This window comes from Lepeophtheirus salmonis, chromosome 1 (genome assembly GCF_016086655.4).
Source record: "Lepeophtheirus salmonis chromosome 1, UVic_Lsal_1.4, whole genome shotgun sequence".
Lineage (NCBI taxonomy): Eukaryota > Metazoa > Arthropoda > Copepoda > Siphonostomatoida > Caligidae > Lepeophtheirus > Lepeophtheirus salmonis.
Window position 1 is genome coordinate 37208424 of NC_052131.2, and position 17836 is coordinate 37226259.

Sequence of the window (17836 nt, forward strand, 5' to 3'; positions counted from 1 at the left end):
ATAAATGTCAAACTTCTAACTTAATTTCGTTTTAAATAACAAAATAATAACTAAACTATAGATTAGAGTTGCTCATTTTCGGGGTAATTTCAGAAAAAGCAAATACTCCAATCTTTCGAATTTTAATAAATTTATTTGAGTTCAAGTACAAGGTCAGTCAAGTACATCTGAACCATCTTTAACTACATCCTGAACAATAAAGAAAGTATTAAACAGGGTTTTTTTTCAATTTCAAAGTGAGATAAGGAGGATTATCATTAATTTAGTTGCGCAACTTTTAATTCAAAACAAGTATTGACGAGGGAGTAGACCTGAAGGAACGCCACAATCGAATTAGCTTGTACAATAACAATGCCCCGCGCATATCAAAAAGATGCTCGAGTATCAAAAGAGCACAGTCTACGAGGTCCACAACCGATGGAAGGAGGAACCGGCATATAAAAGAAAATCCCACAAGTCCCGGAGTGATACAAAAATGCACACCCAGATGAACTCCAGTCTGACAAAGTGATACCTTGGATGAAAGCTGAGGAATATGGTGTTGAGTTACTGTTTCAACTAGACTCAGCCCCCCTCACAATGCTTGACCCAAAACTTGTTGATAGAAGCTAAGGTACCATCCCAGGATATGAGTCCCATAGATTACTTCTTATAAGGGGAGTTAGAGAGAAAAGTTTCTGGCAAAATTCACACAAACAGTAACGACTCCTTGAAAGCCTCCATCATCAAGTAGTGAAAAAAAAGTCTCACCCAAGAACGTGGTCAAGGACTGTAAATTCTTTAGACCTCGTATCGAATAAATTATTTGCAAAGATGGCTGACACATTAAACGATTTTTTTCTTTTGTATCATTTAAACTTATAAATAAAATTTAAAACCTCTACTTGCTTCTCGTATTGATCAGGATACAGCTAAAGGGGTTCCTGGTTTACATGAATGACCCTGTAAACTCATATTTTCTAAAAGTATTTTTGTTTGAGTTTGAGTAATTTTCAGAAGTTTATCAATTTACGTTAAGTGGAGTAATAATTGAATCAAAAACTTGTCAATATTGAGATATTTGAGTAAATTATTTATATTTTAAGAAGAAAAATATACATTTTGAAAGGTTCAAAATCAATGAATTTTTCCTACTTTGGAAGGTGAAGTTATAATTAAGTATGCATTTGTTGTAGGCTCTTTGATGGGTCTTATTATTTTCTCGATGCATATTATGTGCACTGTAGCAAAAATTCTTCAAAACTTTACCTCCAATTAACCTTTAATTGCATAAATTAAACTTATGTTATCAAATAAATAAATGCGAGATATCCTGAAAAATATATTTTTCTAGGGAATTTCTTTTATGTGTAAATCCCCTCTAAATCCTATTGCTATGTATGTAGAAGTGGAGAGTTTCGTTTTCAATATATACGATCAAAACAATATTCTAAATATTTGTATCATTCTAAATATTAAGGGTGGAGAGGCGTTTAGTTGTTCTTGGAAACACTTTATGGACCTACACTGGCGAGGTTGGTTGTCAATCCGATGACTTTCTTAAATCTGTGATTATTGGTGAGTTTACCAATACAAGGCGACATCTGAACCTTGTTAGCCTGTTGGGAACACGAATTAGGACGTCCAGGCCATAGGCTTACCTTAAAACAAATTCATGTTCAAGGATTTAATTGGCATTGTGCTCCTCTCAAATCCCTTTACGTTCTTGGCCATAAAAACTACTTTCTTTCCTAAATTCAAGATACAACAGTCAAGGTCTTGTCTTAATGGAGTCTGTATGATGATACCATTTAAGTCTAATCATAAATGACCATATATTTCCAATTTTATAGAAGAGTATGTTTGAGTCAAGAGTTGTTGAAGGAAAAGGTAAATAAAAAAAATCTTGTAACGTCCTATATCCTATCATATTGATGGATAGATTAATCCACAAATGGGTTCCAAATTTGGTTCGCAGAGTCTCAAATAGTAACGTAGCCCTGATTCCTTCAACAACTCTTGACTCAATCAAACATTTAGTGGATGTAAGAAGCAAAATAACTACAGATCTTAAAGGTTCCTCTGGTTTAATTAAATGTATGTGTAAGCAATCAAATGAATATACAACAACAATTGACCATTCTTCAGGCGAATTTGTATCTTGGAACTCTGTTTTTGCTTCTCATAAAATCTTGATCAAACAGTTAACGTATAAAGAAAGAAAGTTTAGCTTCAAGTAACACTTCCGGGACCACAAGAGCCCATTCATTGCATCCAAGGAGACATTGAGGACATCATTACTGGCTCAACCATTAATTGAATTGGATTTTTTCACAGAATTTCCTTGATTCTCTTTTTAATACAAACAAACTTAAACTCTTTGTTACATGAGTAATTCAATTGATTTGCTAGTCGATTTATTTACTATTGTATAAGAAAAATTTTAAAAAAAGTGCAAAGGTCTTATTTATACATTTAAGTGAGGCAAATTTCCATTGAAGCTGCTATGAACTATAGGGCTTATCATGAGAGCTTGAGAGTACACAAATACATCGAAATTATTGATGAAAGTGTGAAACATCTATTATGATTAATAAAATAACCCAGTATGTATATAATTTTTTTGTTTTTTTTGCAAACCTCCTCATTTTTAGTTATCTAATATCCTCTGTCCTAGACTTCTATATCAAGCATTAAGGCCAAAGGAAAGAAACTCACACTAAGCAAGTACGTTTGTAGAATTTTTTACTCTGTATTAGAAATTGACCTTAATTGAAGGGACATTCTTCTTTTGTATCAATACATAGGTATATGTTTATAAAATACCTTATTCGTTGTTTCTTGTAAGCCTCCTCCCCGCCATAAATAGGGATAATCAAATTAGGGATTGATTGTTTCAAACCCCAGTCGTCTCATTATTCCTTTCTTCTTCCTTTACGCCTTTTTCTCTGTACTTTACTAACTTTCATTGGGAGTATTGAACTCAAACATATTTTCTCGTTCTTACTACCGAGTGGGTATAAAAATAATGAGCCATTGATTAATGAAGTTTATTGGATCCCTCTGGCATAATGTACCTATAGTTATTGGATAAGTACCGGGTGGTACATAATTAGAGGAGTTTAACAGTTTAACGAAACTAAATGAAGAGTAAGTTGTAGAAATTTTGTTATACAAAATATAATAAAATATTTCTTGGTTAGGATTGAAATAAAAAAAAGGCCCAAAGACACCACTTTTGCAACAAAATCCTTAAAAGTTTTATCCCCCTTGAATTTGCAATGTAGGGTATGTTCGAGGGAAAGGCAGTTTCCAGGATGAGCAAGGACTCTTTGATAGCAGCCACGTGGTACAATATTCCTGAATGTGTTGTGCGTACTATCTTAAAGTCAGCAAGTTGTTCAGAACAAGACATTGAATGATATACTAGTCAAATGTAGGTGAATATTAAAAAAATTGAATCTTATCTAGTCGTACACATTTTATTTTTTTCAATTTTGCATAAGTAAATTTTAATGAAAATGTTTGAGGAGGACATTTAATTAACAAAGTCATCTAAAAAAAGTGCTCGGCACACATTATATTCAATATGTGAGCCCTCAATTTCAATAATTGCCTCAATACAAGGCCTAAATCCTTTGCAGACCTTGACTATGTAGTCAGACTCGAGTTTGGTACACTTCTTCTTGATGGAAGCCTCTAGAGGCTGGACACACCTGTGAGGAGCTGCACTCTAGACGCGTCTAGATAGAGTAGTCCAAGGGGTTCACGTCTGAAGAAGAAGGCAGCCACATGGTGAGGTCCTACAACTCCCGAAACTTGTCTCTTAGGAAGACCTGGGTCTTAGCGGTGCGATGACACGGAGCTCCGTTTTGAGTGGAAACAAAGTTGTTCCCGAACGTTTCCTTGGCCCAATGTAACACCTTCTACTCCAGAAATTGGATGCAATCATCTATTTTGAATGGTTTTTGTTTCTCCACAAAAATGAGAGGAGAGACTTCATTTGTGCTAGCTACTGGATTTTGTTCTAAAGACATGTTTCATTCAAGCTGAGATATTGTCATGAAGTTCGGTCGTGATGTAACGGCTGTTCTGCTTATTCATAGTGGTATCAATGGTAAATAAAAAATCATCAGAAAAGAGGAAGAATTTGCCCAAATTTTTGTTGGCCTTCAGAGAATTTCGAATCTTCTCTGCTATTTCAAGCCGTCTCAGCTTGTTCTCTTCAGAGATATGATGTCTTGTTTCTTTCCTCCTTTATTTTGAAAATACTGTCATTCTGCATTGAAAATAATAAAATGTGTACCACTAGAAAAGATCAATCCTGTATTCTAATATATTCTAAATTATATATTTTTTGATGTTATAATAATTTTGGACCACTTAGATGTTCATTAAGTGATTAAATTTGCAACAAAAACGATTTACCTCTTCATTAAGAATGATACTCTTTATTGTAGAAAATTACTTCCATTATTTGACCCTGCAGTCAATGATTAAGTACATACACCTAGGGGAAGGGAGTTCATATAAAAATAAAAGGCATTTTTTGACATCTTATTCTGTCAATTTTATCCTAATACCATCTTTTTTGTTCTCTTTCTCCCTAGTCATAAATTAGTATTTATATCATGTCAATAAAGAGTTGATTGACACTTTACAAATAAGTATGCACGTGATCCTAACTCTATAAATGTATATGCTCATTTTGTGTTCTGTGAACCTCTTCATTCCTTGGGTTGGAGCGTCAAGATTATTATTCAAAAACGACGGCTTTCTCTTACTCAGACTCTTATTCAGCGCATGCTTAAAAAGAATATATGTACATTTAAGATGCGTTCATTCATAAATTTTTCCGTGCTTCTGTTATTTTATCTTCCTAGAGTGTGAAATATATGTATGAGATATTTTATTCTTTGATGTATCTTTCATTAAAAAGTTCCTTTATATCAAGTCTATGACTCTCTGAAAATCCTAATAATGTGAAAGGATAGGTTCAGTGTTTCTTTAAGAGGGTTGTGCCAACTTTTGTTAAAGAGGTTTGATAAGGTGTCAAAGTAAAAGTCCTTCATGGACGTGGGCTGATGGTGAAGTAAAGGCAAGGTTTTCTTATAGGTCCACTCCTTACTTGAAAAAAATATAGATATCCTTCATACACTATTTTATTTTGTAACTATAAAAAAAATCGTCTTTAGAAAGTCTATAGTTTAAGATAAATGATTTTGTAGTTGTTGGAGAGTTTCATTCAACTTTGAACTATTTTTTTTATATTAAAAAGATTTGATGGGGGTGTATAAATATGTATGAAGAATTGTAAAGCCTGGTATCGATGGCTCTGATTGATTAAACATAACAAGTCAGAACTTGATGGCTTTCACATTTTTTATATTTGTTTGTTTACTGACTGCTTGCTTGAATATATGTATAGAATTATAAAAAGTAAGAAAACAAATCATAAAATAAATAAATTCTAGGGTAAAATCGTCTTTTCTTTTTTTTTTGTCACTCATTCAGAAGAAGAAGAACATATATGTAATCGTCTTAGAAAGGGGGGGGGGAGAAGGGAGGAATTTATTTCTCCTTCCCTTCTTTTTCTAAAAAAGAAGAAGAAGGAATTATTGACTAAATATGAGCTAAGACATATTTTAGTGCCTTTGAAATAATATTATGTATCAGCTTTCTTTTTTAATGTACGTATGTATTACATGTGATTATTTTTCCTAGACTCAACCATTATGTACAAAAACTCCGTTGGCATAAAATATTTTCATATATGTATTAGAGAGTTCAATGAATTCCAAGTAGAGGCAGAGGAAGCACCAGCCTACATTTGGTGCCAAAATGATGATGAGAAGGGGAAAAACAAAAACAAATTAGATTTAAGAGGGACCAAAATGATAAGTCATGCACATCTAACATACATTATATTTCATATAATTTCTCCGTTCATTCACATAACATCCATGACTTGAGTTATCTTTATTATTATAATATCTGCTGCATATTCAGTCCTTGAAAATTTATTACCATGGAGGCAGTCGTGGTGCAACCATTAAAAAGTGCAAAGCATTAATCTGCATTTGCATTGGGTAAGCTCCCATTATTTATTTTTTTGTATATGATTACATCGTGCATAAAAAGGATGAAATTTCTTACAAAACAAAATCAAAAAACGCAACGTATCCATGGATAGATGCATTTTTCTTTCTTTATTTGCATTGCAAAAAGTAGAGGAACAAGGCATGACACCTTTCATTTCCTGTGTACAAGGGTTGTATTTTTGGCAAAAGGAGAGAAGGTGTTCAAAAAAGGTGTTTTGTCCCTTTTTTTCAAAAGTGATGGAATGGACAATAAAGAACGTGTCAAGGAGTTGAATCTTTTCGTTCTTTGGTGGCTTATAATGGGTCAGATACATTGGCCGTGGCACAACTTTCACAAGGGAGGCCAACGCCCCTTAGCGACAGATTTACATATGATTATTACAAAGAAAAAATATCTTTTTTAGGGGAATCTTGTATTTATTTATTTAGAACATAAATTTCAGATCTCCTTTCGATTTGGTGGTACCTTTTTTATATTAATATCTTTTTTTTTTCTTAAAGATGATTTTCTCTCTGAACTATTTCAGCAAATATATTGTTCTATCTAACCATTGTCGCTCCATAAAAGTTGTATGGCTACGAGGGATCGGAGACCCCCTACCAATTCACCACGAATAAAATTCTAGTCCTTGAATATTATTTTGAGTTCAGCTTACGTCCTCAGTTTTCTTTTGAGTTAGTTTTAGGTTCATAATTATAATATAAGTTATTCCAAAATGTTAAGGATTTTCTTGAGATCAGTATAAATAAGGCTTTATGTTCCAAATTTTGTTGAGAGTCTTGGCTGCATTCGAGTCCATGTCAAGTTTTTGACTTTGAGATCAAGTGTAGTGGAATTCTTTTAATATGGACTCGATTCCAAGTTTCAATCTCTGTTTTTCATGCAAAGTGAAATGATTTTATCAGCTACATTTCTACTGTTACAATAAAATACTCGTCATTTCTATTTGTACATAAAATATCGAGATATGAACATGTTCCTCTGTTGTTGTAGGATGCCCCATCTCGAATCTGTTCCCCCCTTCATAGCTGTGCTCTTCCAGGACATAGTGATATGTATGTACGTAACTATAAAAAGTAGATGTACTGAGGCATGCCTAAGGCTTATGACAGATCATTCAATTTTGTTTATTTTTGAGTACTCAAAATGACTCCATTACGACTAAAAGTTTAATTTTTGGGATTGTTTTATTTTAAAATCCTTGTTCATTTTTATGAACAAAAAACCAAAAAAAAAAAAAACAACAACAATGATTTTCTGCATAAAACAGCTTTAAAAATAGAGTTTTAATTTTTCGAATCGGTATTACGTTTGTAAAGCTTGAAGATCATAAGGAAGATATTTGCTTTCTTTTCTGTTTAATGATAAATTTAGTATACTATATTTTCAATTGCATTTCAAAAGTTTGTGTATCTAATTGCTCAAATGGAGGATTCTAAAACACATACATCAAATATGAATTGATACGTAGTCTCTAGATGTAAGTTATTTTTGGAAGTACAATATATGAAAAGCCTAGTTCAAAACAAATACCGTTCCCTCTATCTTATTATCATAACTTATTTTTTGTTTTATTTATTATTTTTTGTCTACTATCCAAATACATGAGGTTTCTCACATAACGCTCTGTCGCAGACTTTATACCGGTCATTGTCCTTTTATATATATATATATTTCTACATACTTAATCCTCCAAGTCTTTATTTTTCATTGAATAAAAAATCAATGGAGTAATCTTTGGAGGCATAGAACGATATCTACTAAATTTCTTATAAGTTATAAGTGACAAATGCACTGAATAGTACCGGACTTTGGGTTTTTTTTTTGGTTTTTTTCCTTTAAAATTAATTATTTTTATTTGTTTTATGGAGTAGAGTTCTCACAACACTTTCCAGGCCATTTTTTTAGCTTGCAAAATATTTTTTCCAATCAAAAAGCAGGTAACTTTAAAACATTGCTTTGGAAAAAACTAAAATATGCGTTACACTAACTCACAAACTAAAGGACAAATTGTCACTTAATTTGGACGTCGGTTTTTTGAAGGTTGTTACTAACTCAAAATGGATCTATATCAGCTCCTGAATTATATATGGAGTTGTAGAAAATATGACTTGCTGGTATGTTAAAAAAATAAACTCATAATGGCATGGTAACTTGTCGGGTTTGAATACTGTTTGTCATAATGTCTCCTTTAATTAGCTACTTGTAGCTAATTAAAGGAAAGGAAAAAATCAAAAATCCCATTCTGGATGTAGGAAAAACATAGGTTGTCGACCCTCGATATACTTTCATTCGGACATGGACTTACCATTATAAAAGATCATTAGCGTTACTTTCTGGTATTCGTGAGCAACCTCACAAGTGATAACTTTTTACTAAATGTTATTTCCTCAATACTTAACGAATACTAAGCATGTGAAATATAAAATACAGCTCAGATTTAGAGGTGGATTCGGTCTAGGCCCGAGCTCAAAAACCCTGCTGTCCGAACCTTATTTTGTCAAGCCCGTGTACCATACATTCAAGCCCAAAATTTATTTTTAATTTCAAATAATTACTTTATATTTAATTAATAACATCATTCTCGATTTGACACTTTATGAAAAATAAATAATGATGATGACGTTATTGATCAACTATAAAGTCAAGTTACCACATCTATCATGCGTGTATACATCTAATTGTATATATATATATAAATGATATTGGAAGATGAGTTGCTCTCACAAAAAACTTCCTTTAATCCACTAAAGGCCACTTGTACATTTACGTACATATATGAATGATAATATTCCATACTGTCATCTAGAAATGACGAAAAATTATGAAGACATTAAACAGTTGATCCGAATTCTATGAAAATGGCTGGAGATCAAAATATGAGTGAATGGTTATCATCATTATAAAAAAATTAGTTACTACATCCAGATTTTTTATATTTATTTAGCTCTCATGAGTCTATATAAGATTACTTTTATTGAATAGATTCTCATATTTTGCCCCCAAAATCCGAGGGCTGACCCGAACATGGACTAAGCTCGATCCACTTTTAGTCAAATTGCCTAGTTGAAAAAAACATCACATTTGTTGAAGCTCATATTTTCTATAACTATGTTGATAGAAGATGAAACCACAATCTTTCAGAGAGTCTCATAATATCATATCAATAGTATCATTTAAAATTAACAAAAAAATGAAAAAGTACCTATGTATTTATAGAATTTACTTCTAAAAGAAAATGACAAATCAAACTTTGGTATCCCAGATTGGTACGATTCAAGTACTCACGCCATTTCATATAGGTTTTTTTTATTTATATAAAACTATATATTTATTATACAAATTCTCACCTTACCCAAGGAAAATGGAAAATCTATAAAAATAAAAATTATGTTATATATATTTTTTTTACAACTTTTTTCCGATATTTTATAGTTGTTTTTGCAATGTGGTCCTTTCCTATACTTTAGTGCTTAGTTATTCAAAGCACTTATATATCCGTGCATTTTTTTTAATACAAAAAGTATGAAAATAGTTTTTCCCCTCTTTACATACATAAGATCTCCTTATTTTGAACATTTTGTCCTCCATAATTCTTCTGCTATGGTATTTTGAGGCCTTTTTATTATGGAATGAACTCAAATTATATAGGTATATTACAAAATGACGATTTACGTAGAGGGAAAATCTTTCAGGTGGCGTGAACTACAGTCTAGAAGGGTTTTAGGGATCCCTTTAGAAATCCTGGATGTTTATTACTTAAGTTGACGTCAATTATATTTCATGTAGATATATTTTTTATCTTCTACCCAGTTTAATTTTTTCTCCAATCTGTTTGCTTCAGTTAATCACACCATTCGCTGGAAAGTAAGTCATTTTAAGAGTGCTTTCAAAATTAAAAAGAAAGTGTAATGGATTGAATAAAAATTATAATGGTTGTTAATAAATTTAATTATCTATGAATAATTAAATTAAAAATAATATAAAATTGTGCGACAGATATCAGATACAACCCGACATTAGCACCATCAATCTCTATTACTGCATATTATGAAAGTACTTTGTCTTAATTTTTAACCTCTCCTTTTTTCAATAACTATCATTGATTTTGTCTGGAGAGTGTTGGAAGATACTCATATACTTGAATTGCATATTTTTCAATTCAATTGTAGCTATTTCAAAATATTCTCTTTTGCAAAATACTCTAAACATTAATTTATGAAAAGTTTATGAATTTATCTTGATGTTTAAGAAAGTTGTGTTGTATGATAGAAATATCATTGTTTATTATGGCACAAAAATTGATGACGGTTATAACATAAACACTATGAAAAAAAAAAGGGTATGAAATATTGATGATAATTTGATCATAACTTCCTTAATATTGAAGCTAGAGACATGATTTTGGTATCAACATGTTTGTTTTACTATCCTCTATTGGATAAAACGGTTTTCAAAGGAAGAAGAAAAAATAGAATTTGAAATATTTTGTAACATACCTACATTATAAATATTTTTACATTAACTGAGATTCTTAATTACACGAAACTACGTCGAATAACCTGTTGAGACCCACCACTGGAAATGCTTTAATATAAAGTGTGTATGTATATATATATATAAATTTGAAGTTAATGATCTCCTAGGGAAAGCCTTTGTGTGCATACATACATTCATACGTATAAAGTCACTGCATGAGTTATGACTCATTCAATGAAAAGCCATTTCTTGGCTACAAAAAAAAAAGAGGAAAAAAGAACAAAAAATCCCGTATTTCCTTCCCTTCCTTATAAATGTTCCTTTTTTTCCGCTCGTTTGGAAAGGCCTTTTTTGCTTGTGTACGACTGATTGTGGATTCAAACGATACATAGACTCCTCATGATAAACATCTATTTTTGCTTGTTTCATTTTAAATTATATGAATTTTAATGAAAATGGTAGATAAGGGCGAGAGAGGCAGCAGCTAGGGTATTCTTATTTTATTACCAATTTATTTTCATTGGAAATAGCATCTGTTGTCTTCCTTTAATTATAATGAAAACTTTGATAAGGTACACTGATACCAGGGGGGATTTGGGGTAGTGTTCCTTCAATTAATGAGGAAGTACATAGGTAGTACGTTATACACCTATAGCTCATCAACTGACATGACCTACTCCTTCCTCTGTACAAGGTATTTGGAAAGCCAAGCAAAAACAATGGAGTACAGGTGTTTTCACTATTATTTAGTGTTCTGCACACGTTGGTGATTATTATGGCTAAAAAATATATCCCTTTTCAGCAAGCAGCCCCACTTGAGAACACTAATTATCAGTGATGTAAATCCTGTGAATTATTTAGCTGGTCTGTTTTGTTTTTTTAATAAATTTTAGGATGTGATCATGTTATAAAGTGTATTATACCATATTTAATTGTAAATTCTATGGATTTTCTACTGGTCAGTTTTTTTTTTTTTTTTTGTAGTTTTTCTCAAACTGTTAGCATCATTATTTGATTCTTTCAGGGAACATGTAAGTGTAAAGTAGGCTCTTGAATTCGTGAGAGATTAAGAAAGAGGTATAAGGGCATGCCCTTGTTGGCAGTGATGTAAAAGCGTAATCGGAGGAAGGAATCTTATTTTCCTTCGTAATTGTCATGATTATTTATTTCTTGAGTAATAATCCTCCTTTTCTTAATATATTAAATTATTTTCAAAACCTGATTGAACATTCGTATGTGCACACACAAGTCCTTGAGGATTAATTGCGGAGTTATAATTGAAGGTCCTTGTTGGACTTGGAGTAGAATTGGGGATCGACATCGTAGGATTTCTAGCAAATGTCCTTGTTTTTTCCGTCTCTCCTTCTCCTTTTTGTCACAGCTGATTGTAGCTGATCTAATGAAACGTCAAATGCATTATTATTTATCTCTTCCAAAACGTTCTTCAAGTTATAAAGATTACTATGTTCGGTTTTATTAACATGCCTATTGTGCAGAGAATTTTACTCAGGGCTTATTATTATATATATATAAGTATTTGAGTCAATCCCTCTCCTCTGCATGATAATATGGAGGGAGCCTTCACAGGGGTGACTCGGTTCGAACTTCTATTTTTTTCTCCCTCATTCCCTCCCTCTTTTACTTTGTATTTCTACTACGAAGAGAGAAGGGAAAAAAACATGAAAATATTAGGGGGAAGAATCCGTTCAACTCGCCATTGAAGGCCATCCTCCCTTAGCCCCATGAGTTTGGGCCTTATATAGCCTCGGAGAGGCTGCTGTTTCTTCTTCTTCCTTTTCTATGTAGTAAAACTACAAATACTGCTGGAGAGCTCCGTACTCGTAGAGAACGCTCTCTCTTTCCTTTTCCTTTTAATATTGTGCGTGTTTGAGCGCACTCCCGAGTTTTTTTAGTAGTAGTTTTTTTTTTGGAAAACATTAAATATAATTTTTTTTCTTATATCTAATTCAGTCTGTATATATATGTTCATTGAAGACGTGTGATCATCATCACAGAGAGGTTCAAAATCTGTTATTGTTGTTGTATTTGCTATTTTTTTTTTATTATTTCACTCATGACTCAATATGTCACACAAGGATTTAGTCTGTGATGAACCCTGAATCAGACTCTAAAAAGCCATCATCAACAACACCAGGACCACCATCACCTCTTATTTCTCTAGCCTCGTCATCCTTCATTCATAGATACATACATACAATTTTGTACCAGAGGAGTGTGTTGACAGTCAATAGATTTATACTTAGTAAAAGATATGTTTAAACATCAAATTCGTTAAATAAACGAATTAAAATAAATAAATACATACATATATATATATATATCGTGAAGTGATTCCCGTGATACTTATATCTTGATTGTTCCAAACATTGTTGGAAGAAAACCATAGTCAAAATGATGATAATTATCAAAATAGTTAATTCATTAATTACTTAGTGTGATGATGTAGAAAAAAAAGAATTTAATTATTTGTGAAGTTTATTCATTCATCTATAAATATATATAATTTTTTTTTTTTTTTTGAGAAAAAAAAAAAAAGCAAGAAATCTCATTGCAAAACAAACAAACAAAAAGGATTCATAGAATAAATAGAAAAAGGACCCTGCAAGGCAAAAAAAACAGCAACTATTTTTTACAAATTGTTTCGTACTCGTCGATGCAAAATCAGAAATATTATACGAATTTGTCCTCGATGGATTGGATATCAGGCTATCGTCTTCCATCCAATTCGGATTTAAAGTGTGATGATGATCACCATGGCGGCGGGGCAGGAGTACAGCATGCATCTGTTGTCGGTGGACCAACAGGCGGAGCACTAGGCTCTGGCTCTTCCGGTCCCCTCACAAACAACACCAATTCCAACTCTTCCTCACCCTCCATGCTAGGCATGTGGGCAGCAGCTGTGGCCAATACACCTCTCAAAGTGGAAACAGCTGATCATCATGGAAATGGATCTCTGGTGGGGAATAGTGTTGTTGTGGGTACACTACCAAGCAAGTCTTCATCTTCCTCCTCCACCGGGATGTCAGCTCCAGGATCAATTAAAGGTCAGTTCATTGACCTTTCATTATTTACTAACTATGTTCTACTACTAAGTCATTTACAACTGTGCAGTTATTCTAATGTTGTTGCTATTTGCTTAGATAGATGGCCTGTTATAGCATTGATGTAACATACTTGATGAAGTGTGTATATATATTTGTATACTACGATACTCTACTTTAGAGAGAGAGAGAGAGAGAGAAACCTGAATTTCATTTTTTCTCCCCGGATTTATTTACTTATTTGTATTTCTCTTCCAAGTCAGTGTCCACTCCTTCAGTCATTCTATACTTATTTATTTGTATATAAGTAGTAGTATACAGACATTCCTTGTCATACTTACTGACAGTGTCAGGGGTGGGGGGGGGAGACACCCCATCTCATTCAAATAATATACATAACAAGACGGGTGCTTTCTTAGGTGAAACCCCTTTTAAATATTCTACATGAATATATTTGAAAGAAGAGAAATATATATTAGGGGTGGGACGGTACGCCAACCCCACAGTTCGGAACAAACCCCGGTACACCCGGTACGCAGTTCGATACGGTATATTAGTAAAAAGTTTTTTCGATATTTTCTTATTCAAAAATGTATTTTCTGTACATACAAATAAATTATTCTTAAATATACTTAACTTCTTGTTGAAGTCATCGCCATCAATTTTGTAAAATTGCTCAGGCTTATATATATAATTCTAAATAAATCATGATTATACAAATAACTAAATTGTATATTATCACAATATTAAATATATACGTACTGCACAGTGGGTAAAAACGTACCCAACCCCGGTACAACCCCGTAACGTCCAAACCCTATTATATATGTATTTCTCCTGTCTCAAGATTCCCTTATCAAGGACCACACGACTACATATATACAGGCTACATAGAAATATATATAGACAAGAAAAGTAAATTTCCTACGACTGACGGCAACGTTGTATGTGTTTATGGGTTATTGCCCTCAATGACGCAATTCTTCGTGTTGTTATCTAGTTGTTGTTTTTTTGTTTTAACTAAAAATAATAAATATTATATTATAAATAATACTAATTATTTATTCATTATCTAATATAGTGTCAGACACTTTGTTTAATGAGATTAAAAGCATTTCTTGGCTTTTTTTTTGTGAAAATGGTTGCAATCCTCGCGAACATTTATGTATAAAAAAAATAAATAGTATAGCTCTCAAACCATATTAGCTGAAGTAGATTCCTTGTCATAATAATACATTTTTCCCTGTGCAAGATGATAACACAGATCATGACGTCACTGTCCATGACGTGTGCAATTTTTTATTCACTTCAAATAATTCACCCTGTTATTAATTTAAATAACAGGGGGATGCATTCATGGAGATTACATAATCAGATCATATACCTATTCTCCTAGCACACAAATATATTCGACCAAATATTGACCACGTGGCTTTTATTTCGGCACTTGGGTCATGGCTCTGGTGCTCTCTGCCTCCTAATACGCTTGAATCTGATAAATACAGATACCCATTATAATTAATATGACCGCTAATATATTACAAGTTACCAAAATATACTATATTTTAAAATAAAGATTGCTCACGCGAGTATTTGAACCATTTTCACATCTCTCTGAGTATGTTCATATCTTATCTATGCTTTTTGAAAATGGAAGAGGAAAACAACATCATCATAATGTCCGTTATTTTCATTTTTAATTTGCTTCAATGAATATTTACTTATTTGTGTGTTTATTCTCTGCAATTTCATTTCTCTTCTTAATTCAATTCACAGTTATTTTCCCTTCCAATGAGTGATGACGATACGATACAATGTCTTTTGACTCATTTCTTTTGCATTTTTTTTTTTTTTTTTGCAAGGCAGAACAACAACAATAAACTGCAGTTTCCTCTTCTTTTCTATTGTTTTTTTTTTTCCTTCTTCCATTTTATCAGAATGCATTTTTAAAAAATATATAAACAGCTCAGAGAGTACAAAAAATCCATAAAACATGGATATTCTATATAGTTTTTTTACTCCTTTTATGAGAATGTGGTTTTTCTTATTATGATTCTTACATTTTCTGTTGCTGTTTCTACATTCCAAGGAGCCTATTTACTTGTTTTTTTTTATGAGGATATACAAAATATATATATCGAAGTTCATTGTGCTCTTACATTGCTTTCACAGAGCTTCTTCTTTTTTCTTTTCCCTTCCCTCCCCTATTATGCCTTGGAGTATCAAAAAAAAGGTCAACGATCCGATTATTTCCGTTCAACGATCCCTAATACTTCATTTAGTCTACACATATTCCTTGAAAGTATCCCCCTCATGCAATCAGGCCTTTTTTACCCCTCACACACATAAGCACCCAAGGCAGCAATTATGTATATGGGCAATCAAGCCTTTTAGAATAATATCAAGGTATCAAATACCTTCTTGTAGTTAAATAATAGTACGTCCTATGTTGTATTATGATTATATTAATAAAATAAATAAGAAATTCGTCAAAAAAAAAGAAAAATTATTTTTCGGTGATACGCTGTAAAAAGAAAAAGGGGAATATTTTCCTTCTCTTTATTCTTCTTCTATCGTTCATTGACTTGTAGGCTCTACGCGGGGAGATACGAAGGAGAAGCAAAATATTCCCCCCCTCCTCCTACGCTTTTTATGTAGACATAGTAGACACGCACGCCCAAAGAAGAGGACAAACTGCCAATAAATTTATAATGGCCCGTTCGTTCCCCCCCTTTTTCTTCTCCTTCTCTTTTCTTCTTCATAACTCTCATGAAATTTAGTGTTGTGTCTCTCTGGGAAAAGTTTGAAAGAAATCCTTCTCTCTTTTTACTTTTTTCTCATACGCCTGCTCTAGCTCTATTGCTTTCTAAAAAGTGAAATAATATCTATATATTTATACGTACATATATATGGGGAAAAAGAAATTAAAACTGCAGTAAATGCAATTTTTATTTGTGTAAATATTTCAATGTCTTCATCGTAAATAAGTATTTTTTCTTTCGTGTACCAATCACGATCATTACCTTGAGGCATTTATCTGTTTGTTATTTTGCTATTTATTGAGTCAGCAAGAAAGCTTCATCCGTTTAAATACTTTGAAATACTCTAACAATGAATAATATTAACACCCTGGGAACAATTAGAACTTGAAAATTACCCGTTGGATCTTTGAATAAGGGAACGAACTCACCTAAATGTGCTAAACTCCCAAACTGACTCTCATATTTCAGAGAATTCTGGGCTTATTGTAATTCGTTACTAATATTTTTAGTTATTTTGCATCACCTAGACAATTAGGAAATTAAAAATTGATAAATATAACCTACATTTAAAAGTGTTTCATGACTTTAAAAATGTGTTTACTGTTATCGAATCTTGTTCTGAACAATAAATATTTCATTTTTAAGACTGAACGATCAAGAAAAACGAAGTTTTTTTAAGGCTTTTATTATTTATTTATTATTTATAGTAATGAGGTATATTAATTATAGAAAAATATAGTTTGTAGATTTTTGTTTTTGGTGTTGGAAAGTCTATAAAAAGCTGTTTTATAACTCGCAATCTTTTTTATAAACCAACAGAAAAAGGCCTCAAATTAATTAGTAGGGGTTAGACAAAACTTCTCCTAAAAAAAAATTAATTATTCAAAGATTACACGAGCTGATTTGAATTCAACAATAATTGTTCACAAAACTGATAAAGGGAATGTGGGAAGTCGAAAAATAAACAGCGGACAGTCAGAACCAATGCCTAGGGGGGGGGAGCTCAGAAATTTTGGTGCTCATGCCATAGTCATACTAATTTTTATTCCGATGTTGTATTCATATCCATTTAAAATAGTACCGTTTCAAATGCATTAATACCTTCATACAATTAAAGCATTGAATAAGGATTATCTTTCGGGACCCAAAGATTTATTGAGGTTTTAAACTTAAGGGAAAACGCGGTAAATCTCCCATGTAATTATTTAAGTTTCATTTAATTTTAAATAATTTATATAAACCATCAAAAATTACCTTTTTCATTACTTCCTATTAATATTATCGTGCTTGGCAATTCAAAAAAAGTGGGACCCTCAGGGTCTAAAAAACAACTTCTACACTGTTTGTGATAGTTTAAAAAAATGATCATTAAGAATATATGGGATTTTTGTAGATAAATATTACTGTGATATTTTCATTGCATTCTACAAATATGTCTAGTCCCTGGTCATT

General features: G+C 32.1%; 1 protein-coding gene across 2 annotated transcripts in view; it reads left to right on the plus strand.

Annotated features, from left to right (window-relative positions):
* The first annotated feature begins 13108 nt into the window (after positions 1-13108).
* Positions 13109-17836, plus strand: part of Hr3 (Hormone receptor 3) — a 105756-nt gene continuing 101028 nt past the window's right edge. Inside the window, exon 1 of one of the 2 annotated variants that reach the window (XM_040722147.2) lies at positions 13109-13625. In XM_040722147.2, coding sequence (XP_040578081.1) covers positions 13235-13625 — 391 coding nt within the window. In that variant the 5' untranslated portion in view covers positions 13109-13234. The remainder of the gene's footprint in view (positions 13626-17836) is intronic. The other variant, XM_040722171.2, reaches the window with a different exon arrangement.